General features: G+C 44.1%; 1 protein-coding gene and 1 long non-coding RNA gene across 36 annotated transcripts in view; one reads left to right on the top strand and one right to left on the bottom strand.

Moving 5' to 3' along the window:
• Window positions 1-267: 267 nt before the first annotated feature.
• LOC127910325 (uncharacterized) lies at window positions 268-4,809 on the top strand. Of its 34 annotated transcripts, none has more exons than XR_008074353.1 (6): window positions 268-638; window positions 871-1,044; window positions 1,103-3,103; window positions 3,212-3,646; window positions 3,763-3,820; window positions 3,879-4,809. It is a non-coding gene; the product is annotated as an uncharacterized LOC127910325 (long non-coding RNA). The 34 variants fall into 34 exon arrangements; XR_008074350.1 differs by having other exon boundaries at window positions 3,212-3,820; window positions 3,879-3,907; window positions 3,995-4,809; XR_008074376.1 differs by having other exon boundaries at window positions 3,212-3,298; window positions 3,792-4,809.
• A 136-nt stretch (window positions 4,810-4,945) lies between these two features.
• Window positions 4,946-11,409, bottom strand: part of LOC118400349 (retinoic acid receptor gamma-A-like) — a 76,807-nt gene continuing 70,343 nt past the window's right edge. For both annotated transcript variants that reach the window (XM_035797076.2, XM_052473635.1), the window contains 3 exons: window positions 10,783-10,987; window positions 9,719-9,877; window positions 4,946-9,437 (listed from right to left, as the gene is read on the bottom strand). In XM_035797076.2, coding sequence (XP_035652969.2) covers window positions 9,124-9,437; window positions 9,719-9,877; window positions 10,783-10,987 — 678 coding nt within the window. In that variant the 3' untranslated portion in view covers window positions 4,946-9,123. The remainder of the gene's footprint in view (window positions 9,438-9,718; window positions 9,878-10,782; window positions 10,988-11,409) is intronic.

The raw sequence follows: 11,409 nt of genomic DNA, 5'->3' as shown, positions 1-11,409 counted from the left end.
TGACCAAATATTGATATATTAACTTTGATTCATGCGACTCGGTAAAGCAGTAAATAAATGATGGTGAACTTCACAGGGTGGTGAAAGTGCACGCTGATGAGTTTGATGCTGCTTTCCAATAAATATCCAGGGTCTTATTCTGGTGACATGATGATCGTCATGACGATTTGACAAATAAAAAGAATACCGCTTGTATCATGTAGGTAGCCTATACCCGCACTTTATCATGTAGGTAGCCTATACCCGCACTTTATCATGTAGGTAGCCTACACCCGCACTTTATCATGTAGGTAGCCTACACCCGCACTTTATCATGTAGGTAGCCTACACCCGCACTTTATCATGTAGGTAGCCTACACCCGCACTTTATCATGTAGGTAGCCTACACCCGCACTTTATCATGTAGGTAGCCTATACCCGCACTTTATCATGTAGGTAGCCTACACCCGCACTTTATCATGTAGGTAGCCTACACCCGCACTTTATCATGTAGGTAGCCTACACCCGCACTTTATCATGTAGGTAGCCTATACCCGCACTTTATCATGTAGGTAGCCTATACCCGCACTTTATCATGTAGGTAGCCTACACCCGCACTTTATCATGTAGGTAGCCTATACCCGCACTTTATCATGTAGGTAGCCTACACCCGCACTTTATCTTGTAGGTAGCCTATACCCGCACTTTATCATGTAGGTAGCCTATACCCGCACTTTATCATGTAGGTAGCCTACACCCGCACTTTATCATGTAGGTAGCCTATACCCGCACTTTATCATGTAGGTAGCTTATACCCGCACTTTATCATGTAGGTAGCCTACACCCGCACTTTATCATGTAGGTAGCCTATACCCGCACTTTATCATGTAGGTAGCCTATACCCGCACTTTATCATGTAGGTAGCCTACACCCGCACTTTATCATGTAGGTAGCCTATACCCGCACTTTATCATGTAGGTAGCCTATACCCGCACTTTATCATGTAGGTAGCCTACACCCGCACTTTATCATGTAGGTAGCCTATACCCGCACTTTATCATGTAGGTAGCCTATACCCGCACTTTATCATGTAGATAGCCTATACCCGCACTTTATCATGTAGGTAGCCTATACCCGCACTTTATCATGTAGGTAGCCTATACCCGCACTTTATCATGTAGGTAGCCTACACCCGCACTTTATCATGTAGGTAGCCTATACCCGCACTTTATCATGTAGGTAGCCTACACCCGCACTTTATCATGTAGGTAGCCTATACCCGCACTTTATCATGTAGGTAGCCTATACCCGCACTTTATCATGTAGGTAGCCTATACCCGCACTTTATCATGTAGGTAGCCTACACCCGCACTTTATCATGTAGGTAGCCTATACCCGCACTTTATCATGTAGGTAGCCTACACCCGCACTTTATCATGTAGGTAGCCTATACCCGCACTTTATCATGTAGGTAGCCTACACCCGCACTTTATCATGTAGGTAGCCTACACCCGCACTTTATCATGTAGGTAGCCTACACCCGCACTTTATCATGTAGGTAGCCTACACCCGCACTTTATCATGTAGGTAGCCTACACCCGCACTTTATCATGTAGGTAGCCTATACCCGCACTTTATCATGTAGGTAGCCTACACCCGCACTTTATCATGTAGGTAGCCTACACCCGCACTTTATCATGTAGGTAGCCTACACCCGCACTTTATCATGTAGGTAGCCTATACCCGCACTTTATCATGTAGGTAGCCTATACCCGCACTTTATCATGTAGGTAGCCTACACCCGCACTTTATCATGTAGGTAGCCTATACCCGCACTTTATCATGTAGGTAGCCTACACCCGCACTTTATCATGTAGGTAGCCTATACCCGCACTTTATCATGTAGGTAGCCTATACCCGCACTTTATCATGTAGGTAGCCTACACCCGCACTTTATCATGTAGGTAGCCTATACCCGCACTTTATCATGTAGGTAGCCTATACCCGCACTTTATCATGTAGGTAGCCTATACCCGCACTTTATCATGTAGGTAGCCTATACCCGCACTTTATCATGTAGGTAGCCTACACCCGCACTTTATCATGTAGGTAGCCTATACCCGCACTTTATCATGTAGGTAGCCTACACCCGCACTTTATCATGTAGGTAGCCTATACCCGCACTTTATCATGTAGGTAGCCTACACCCGCACTTTATCATGTAGGTAGCCTACACCCGCACTTTATCATGTAGGTAGCCTATACCCGCACTTTATCATGTAGGTAGCCTATACCCGCACTTTATCATGTAGGTAGCCTATACCCGCACTTTATCATGTAGGTAGCCTACACCCGCACTTTATCATGTAGGTAGCCTATACCCGCACTTTATCATGTAGGTAGCCTATACCCGCACTTTATCATGTAGGTAGCCTACACCCGCACTTTATCATGTAGGTAGCCTATACCCGCACTTTATCATGTAGGTAGCCTATACCCGCACTTTATCATGTAGGTAGCCTATACCCGCACTTTATCATGTAGGTAGCCTACACCCGCACTTTATCATGTAGGTAGCCTATACCCGCACTTTATCATGTAGGTAGCCTATACCCGCACTTTATCATGTAGGTAGCCTATACCCGCACTTTATCATGTAGGTAGCCTACACCCGCACTTTATCATGTAGGTAGCCTATACCCGCACTTTATCATGTAGGTAGCCTACACCCGCACTTTATCATGTAGGTAGCCTATACCCGCACTTTATCATGTAGGTAGCCTATACCCGCACTTTATCATGTAGGTAGCCTACACCCGCACTTTATCATGTAGGTAGCCTATACCCGCACTTTATCATGTAGGTAGCCTACACCCGCACTTTATCATGTAGGTAGCCTATACCCGCACTTTATCATGTAGGTAGCCTATACCCGCACTTTATCATGTAGGTAGCCTACACCCGCACTTTATCATGTAGGTAGCCTATACCCGCACTTTATCATGTAGGTAGCCTACACCCGCACTTTATCATGTAGGTAGCCTATACCCGCACTTTATCATGTAGGTAGCCTATACCCGCACTTTATCATGTAGGTAGCCTATACCCGCACTTTATCATGTAGGTAGCCTACACCCGCACTTTATCATGTAGGTAGCCTATACCCGCACTTTATCATGTAGGTAGCCTATACCCGCACTTTATCATGTAGGTAGCGTATTTTATCATGTAGGTAGCGTATACCCGCACTTTATCATGTAGGTAGCCTATACCCGCACTTTATCATGTAGGTAGCCTATACCCGCACTTTATCATGTAGGTAGCCTATACCCGCACTTTATCATGTAGGTAGCCTATACCCGCACTTTATCATGTAGGTAGCCTATACCCGCACTTTATCATGTAGGTAGCCTACACCCGCACTTTATCATGTAGGTAGCCTATACCCGCACTTTATCATGTAGGTAGCCTATACCCGCACTTTATCATGTAGGTAGCCTACACCCGCACTTTATCATGTAGGTAGCCTATACCCGCACTTTATCATGTAGGTAGCCTACACCCGCACTTTATCATGTAGGTAGCCTATACCCGCACTTTATCATGTAGGTAGCCTACACCCGCACTTTATCATGTAGGTAGCCTACACCCGCACTTTATCATGTAGGTAGCCTATACCCGCACTTTATCATGTAGGTAGCCTACACCCGCACTTTATCATGTAGGTAGCCTATACCCGCACTTTATCATGTAGGTAGCCTACACCCGCACTTTATCATGTAGGTAGCCTACACCCGCACTTTATCATGTAGGTAGCGTATACCCGCACTTTATCATGTAGGTAGCGTATACCCGCACTTTATCATGTAGGTAGCGTATACCCGCACTTTATCATGTAGGTAGCCTACACCCGCACTTTATCATGTAGGTAGCCTATACCCGCACTTTATCATGTAGGTAGCCTATACCCGCACTTTATCATGTAGGTAGCCTATACCCGCACTTTATCATGTAGGTAGCCTACACCCGCACTTTATCATGTAGGTAGCCTATACCCGCACTTTATCATGTAGGTAGCCTATACCCGCACTTTATCATGTAGGTAGCGTATACCCGCACTTTATCATGTAGGTAGCGTATACCCGCACTTTATCTGCGAGCTGTTTGCATTTCGCTACTCCTGCAATAACATCTGCAAAACACGTGTATGTGACAAATGTGACAAATAAAATTTGATTTGATAGGGCGCACGTGATGTATTGTTACAAAGCCATCAGTAGAGTTGAAAATGCGATGGAAACCCATTTACCTTGTATTTCTGATTCGGTACATGGAAATGTATCTGCGCAAGTTATTTTTATGTGCGCACAGACTGTTATTTGCAAGTCAATTTGATGGAAACACATCTCTGGTTGGAAAATGTGCATATAGTTTTTATGCGGATTTTAGAATATTCACATGGAAATCTGTTGCCAATTGGATGGAAACCTAGCTAGTGACAGGGTCCTCTGTAGCATTCTGAGGCCACACACGCACACACACCGAAATAAATAGCCTACACACACTAAATCTGTATTTTGTTTTAAAGCTATCAGATATCAGATGTGAACTGTGCTGCAGTGAGGGTTGAGGTTTATGCATCAGGGTGTGACTATATAGGCAAATTCACCCCCTACTCCAAGAAGTCCTGGCTGAGTACTGAGTAGGTCTGTGCAGTGGCTGCTGACATGAAGGTGTAAATCACTCTTTCAGAATAACTAATGGTCTCAATGCACACTGGGGATTAACTCCAAATCCATTCCTTACCCTGGAAGTCTTACTCAGCCTGAGGTCCATGTTAATGCTTTACAACCACAGACTTTTACAAGTCCACACACTGCTGTGCCTGTTGGCCATAGCTAAGAGACAACGGCACGGTGCCGACAGTGTGGAATCTGAATACACTGTAGATGTGGAGTTTGAGACATTATGAGCATAAATACCCTGCTCCTTTATTAAAATCAGATTGTGCACAGTCATCATTGGGGCAAGAAGATATGTTTATAGAGGAACTGGGAGGAATATCTCACTTGTGGACTTTTTGATAATTAAATGCAGTCATTCTAAAAGGACTAACTTATCTAAATTTCAAATGAATCTGTAAAGCATAAAAGTAAAAAAACATAATTAAGAAAAATGACTGGAGTAATGAAATCAACCATACGGTTCTGTGAATGTTATTGGACAGAACTAGGGACTAAAAGTCCTAGAACCCAGTTCATGTATGTAGACAGTTTCCAAAATAGTATCTCATCTATTCTATGGTAGAACAAGCAAAAAACACTCAATTATGTTACACAAGTAGCAAGAAACACACAGAGAGAGACACATGTGGGTGCACACACACACTGACACACAAATACATCTACATACCGCAGACACATTCATTTCCTGATTCATGGCTTTGCATATAATTCCAATATTGCTTATTCATCTACGAGATCATCACTGTATGAGGGTGAGACTTCATTGACATCAATTATATGTGTAAATATGGCCTATACATGAGTTTTTGAATTGAATGAATGGACCTAAGACTGAACTGGTCCTGTGTTAGTGATCTAGTCCATGTATTCTGACTCATAACACTAGTAATTATGGCTTACTTTCAATGTGCTGTACTGTTATCAACACACTACCTCAGCCATGGCTTGGGGCTGGGAGCATAGCTGTGGGAAGATGATTGGAGGTGGAGGAGTTGTGATGATTTTTCAGGGGGTGCTGCAGCACCCTCAGCATACCTACTTCCCGCGGCTATGGCTGGGAGCAGACGGCTAGTTTCAGAATCACAGATGTCAGCTACAGTTGAAGTCGGAAGTTAGGTTGGAGTCATTAAAACTCGTTTTTCAACCACTCCACAAATGTCTTGTTAACAAACTATAGTTCTGGCAAGTCGGTTAGGACATCTACTTTGTGCATGACACAAGTCATTTTTCCAACAATTGTTTACAGACAGATCATTTCACTTATAATTCAGTGTCACAATTCCAGTGGGTCAGAAGTTTACATACACTAAGTTGACTCTGCCTTAAACAGCATGAAAAATGTATGAAAATTATGTCATGGCTTCAGAAGCTTCTGATGGGCTAATTGACATCATTTCAGTCAATTGGAGTTGTACCTGTGGATGTATTTCAAGGCCTACCTTCAAACTCAGTGCCTCTTTGTTTGACATCATCGGAAAATCAAAAGAAATATACCTCAGAAAAAATTGTAGACCTCCATAAATCTGGTTTATCCTTGGGAACAATTTCCAAAAGCCTGTAGGTACCACGTTCATCTGTACAAACAATAGTACACTAGAATAAACACCATGGGACCACGCAGCCGTCATACTGCTCAGGAAGGAGACGCTTTCTGTCTCCTAGAGATGAACGTACTTTGGTGCGAAAAGTGCAAATGAATCCCAGAACAACAGCAAAGGACCCTGTGAAGATGCTGGAGGAAACAGGTACAAAAGTATCTATATCCACAGTAAAACGAGTCCTATATCGACATAACCTGAAAGGCCGCTCAGCAAGGAAGAAGCCACTGCTCCAAAACCGCAATAAAAAAGCGAGACTATGGTTTGCAACTGCACATGGGGACAAAGATCATACTCTTTGGAGAAATGTCCTCTGGTCTGATGAAACAAAAATAGAACTGTTTGGCCATAATGAACATCGTCATGTTTGGAGGAAAAAGGGGGAGTCTTGCAAGCCAAAGAACACCATCCCAACCACGGGGGTGGCAGCATCATGTTGTGTGGGTGCTTTGCTGCAGGAGGGACTGGTGCACTTCCCAAAATAGATGGCTACATGAGGAAGGAAAATTATGTGGATATATTGAAGCAACATCTCAAGACATCAGTCAGGAAGTTAAAGATTGGTCGCAAATGGGTCTTCCAAATGGACAATGACCCCAAGCATACTTCCAAAGTTGTGGCAAAATGACTTGAGGACAACAAAGTCAACGTATTGGAGTGGCCATCACAAAGCCCTGACCTCAATCCTATAGAACATTTATGGGCAGAACTGAAAAAGCATGTGCGAGCAAGGAGGCCTACAAACCTGACTCAGTTACACCAGCTCTGTCAGGAGGAATGGGCCAAAATTGACCCAACTTATTGTGGGAAGCTTATGGAAGGCTACCCGAAACGTTTGACCCAAGTCAAACAATTTAATACTAATTGAGTGTATGTAAACTTCTGACCCACTTGGAATGTGATGAAATAAATAAAAGTCGATATAAATCATTCTCTCTACTATTATTCTGACATTTCACATTCTTAAAATAAAGTGATGATCCTAACTGACCTAAGAAAGGGAACTGTTACTTGGACTAAATGTCAGGAATTGTGAAAAACTGTGTTTAAATGTATTTGGCTAAGGTGTATGTAAACTTCTGACCTCAACTGTATGTACTGGATTCTGCGCACCCAGATATCTGATCCCCCTGGTAGACTGCATGGCATTCCACTGAGAACAAAGGGAAACTACATTAGTTCTCTTTCACATTCAGATCCATGTAGAATGGCTTGTTGATGAGGAAAACGGGGAGAGTGGCGAACCGTTGGTGCTACCCCACAGTTCCTTGTTGTGATAGTCTTGAACATTCACGCTGGTGAGTTTTTGTCCATCTCTAGAATCACCCCGAGTCAAAGCATTGGCATTAAATTGTATAAAATTGACCCTGCACACCTTTATAGACGTTAAAGGAGTGTGTTTGTGTGTTTAGTATATGTGTAGCTCACAACTATAGCTTGCAACGTGCCAGTCCATTGGTCAAATCCTTGTTTTTGTTTCTCATCGAGCAGAGATCTACAATAAGCTCTGTCCCAATGAGTGAAGCCACAAGCACAGACGATGTAAAGATCAGAAGAGAGTTGCCCGTTTGTAAATTGAGTTTTCAACTTATAAACTGAGAATCTATCGCTAGTTTGATATTGCTCGTCAAACATGAGCATGACTGAAGCATAAACGAGACAACAATACCAGAGAAAAATGCATAGTAACACACTTGAATATATGTTCAAATATGAATGTTATTTGGGGGAAAATCATACAATAGAAAAACATTAATGAAAAGAAAATGTAAAAAAACTATTCTCAAAAGGCATTGGTGGTGAATGGTTTTCACAATAAGAGTTTGGTTGTTGCAGTTGTCGTTTCGTCAATGCTCTTGCACTCTGAGTAGCCCTTAAGGAAAGTGGGGGAGTGCATTTCATATGGTCCACCAATCAAAGCTGCTGCCATTCAGATTAGGATCTCCTGTGTTTCTCTTTGTGTGGAGACAGCATTGTAAAGTAGCATATGGTCAGTCTTATGGTTGGCACAGTGATCTCTCGTGGCACTTGTCCCAACTCTGAGATTTAGTGCTTGTTTTTCTCTCTCTTCTCTTCCAGACTACATGTTTCACCTGTTTTTATTTTATTTATTTAACCTTTATTTAACTTGGCAAGTCATTTAAGAACAAATTCTTATTTACAATGGCGGCCTAGGAACAGTGGGTTAACTGCCTTGTTCAGGGGCAGAACGACAGATTTTTACCTTGTGAGCTCAGGGATTCGATCTAGCAACCTTTCGGTTACTGGCTGAACGCTCTAACCACTAGGCTACCTGCCGCCCCAAGAAACTGTTCCTGTAGACAGTTCCTGAAACTGATCCTGTAGACAGGGCCAGTTTCACCCTGGAGTGACAGAGTAGGTTCACTACATAGAGCCTTTACTTTACTGTCTATCTAGAGCAAAGGGGAAATTCATATATATATATGTGTGTGTGTGTGTGTGTGCATGTGTGTGTGTGTGTGTGTGTGTGTGTGTGTGTGTGTGTGTGTGTGTGTGTGTGTGTGTGTGTGTGTGTGTGTGTGTGTGTGTGTGTGTGTGTGTGTGTGTGTGTGTGTGTGTATAGGGGTGTGGGGGTAGTTTAACAGGTGTAACAGCAGAGGTCTTGGAGTAAACAGGTGTAACAGCTAGGTCTTGGAGTAGACCCTTGTTATAGGATGGGCTGCTCATGTGTGGAGATGACTTGGTGGGCTTGTAAGGATATGACAGGGAGTGTTGGTCTGTCTGAGGGTGGTGGAATAGGAGGTGAACAGAATGGGTCAGAGTGCATCACTATGTCACTCTCACTGGGATCTCCCAGTTTCCCCTTTCTGGGACACCGCTTCTGCCGCTGCAGCCTCCCCCCAGGGCTCCCCATCACTGTCCGCCCCCCTCTCCCTCTCCTCATCCCCCCACTCGTCCTCCTCATCCTCATCTTCCTCCTCGAGGCTCTTCTCCTCCCTCTCTTTCTTGATGGCTTGGATGGCAGGGGGGGCGGAGGCGCTGTCCCCAGAGTCGCTGCTGTCCTCAAAGGCCTCTGGGTTCTCCAGCATCTCCCTGATCAGAGGAGGCATGGGGCCTGGGATCTCCATCTTCAGAGTGATGGCTCTCTCAGCACCTAGAGTACACAGAGAGACCCACGCATAAACATAAGTTTACATTCACATTGACACTTTAGCCATTTAGCCATCCAGAGTGACTTACAATCAGTTATTCATTGTTAATTATTTGTGGTGCTATGTCTCTATCAATACTGATTGAATGCAGGAGTCTGAGGCTCTACTATATATGAATATTGATCTATGTGTCAGTATTGTGTTAGTATAGCCTGTGTTATGAATAAAGATCTAAGCTGTGCTATATATCTGTACTGTGTACTACATCCTTATCTGTACTGACCCTTGGTGCTGATGCCCCTGAGGTCGGTGACCTTCATCAGCATGCGGGGGAACATGTGAGGCTTGTTGGGGCGTCTGCGGCGGGCGTAGATTTTCAGGGCCTCCAGGAGGGGTTCCTGTAGCTTGTCCACCTTCTGGGGCTCCTCCAGGTCCATACGATCTGAGGGAGAGAGCCAATCACACTGGGTCAGGAAGGGGGAGAGCCAATGATATGTATAAAAAGAGTCAGCAGCCAATGACATAGGGTCAGGGAGAAGAAAAAAAAGGAACGCAAATAGAAGAGGCAAGAGTCTGCTAAGTGTATTGTACCTAGGATATTGAGCCAGGGCTCTAAATTCAGAATATTAATTGGTAGCACGAGTGCTCCCAACTTATACAAGTTAGGAGCACAACATTAAATGTACGAGCACCAATTGAGATATAGCCTATACTGGGCCTATGTGTATGTACTGTATTCTAACTGCTTCTGATACTGTTCCCTAGAAACTAATATGTAACCCTGTAAATAAATGTGTATTATAAAATACTAAAATGTTGATACAATTACCTGTCATTGAAATTACAAAGTCATTTGTCGAATGTTATGTTTCTAAATTGTGTAAAAGAGTAATTGTACTGCTGAGATTACATCGAAAATTGTAGATGAAATAGATTAGTCACTCATTCAATGCTATCATCATTGATCTCCTGAAGAAGCTATCCCTGTAACTTTCTTTCTGTGTCCCCAACTGTTCAGATATGGCCTACTAGTTACCAGGTTATTAGCTAGCCAGCTAGGTAACAGGGCTGAACAAAGTGTAAGCAAATGAATGTAAAATGCGAAGAAACAAGACGTTTTCGCTGTAGTAATGGTACAACCATGATGCTAATGAATATGTGTTCGCTTTTTTCTCTAGGGCACTCGGAAACAACGGTAGAGCGAAATCATTACAACAATTATCTAGGCGCATTGGGTCTCCCAAATAAAAATTCAAGGTCTCACAGCAAAATGTTTAGGAGCATATGCCACCAAAATGGTCACATGTTATTATTGAGACATGTGCGTGCACACACAAACAGTAGTACCTCCACAGATCAGGCAGATGGCGCTGAGGAGGCCGGTTTCTGTGTCGTCCATCTCCAGAGGCAGCAGCTGGCCAGCAAAGGCAAACACCAGCTCTGTGAGAGGGCCAAAGCCTGCGTTGTGCATCTGGGTCCGGTTCAGGGTCAGCCCGTCGGAGAAGGTCATTGTGTCCTGCTCCGGAGTGTAGCGAGTGCAGATTCTCAGCATCTGAGAGGAGAGGATGGAGAGGTTAGGGGAATAAATGACAACAAATATGATGAAAAGGGAGGGTGAGGAAGAGGGGGTGTGTAAATTGTAGGGAGTGGCAAAGGATTGAGGATAGTGACATGTTGATCGTGTGTTAAGGGAAAGAGGAGTATGGATAGAGCATTGTGAGGGAAAGAGAGAAGTAGATAGGTTGTAGTGTGGGAGAGAAGAGTGAAAATGTAGGGAGAGAGCAGTGAGGGAGAGAGGAGTACAGACAGAGTGGAGGTGGAGGGAGAGAGCAGTGAGGGAGAGAGGAGTACAGACAGAGTGGAGGTGGAGGGAGAGAGCAGTGAGGGAGAGAGGAGTACAGACAGAGTGGAGGTGGAGGGAGAGAGCAGTGAGGGAGAGAGGAGTACAGACAGAGTGGAGGTGGAGGGAGAGAG

The sequence above is a fragment of the Oncorhynchus keta genome, chromosome 21 (assembly GCF_023373465.1).
Source record: "Oncorhynchus keta strain PuntledgeMale-10-30-2019 chromosome 21, Oket_V2, whole genome shotgun sequence".
Lineage (NCBI taxonomy): Eukaryota > Metazoa > Chordata > Actinopteri > Salmoniformes > Salmonidae > Oncorhynchus > Oncorhynchus keta.
Note: the sequence above shows the minus strand (reverse complement) of the source record. Positions and strands in the feature narration are given on the sequence as shown.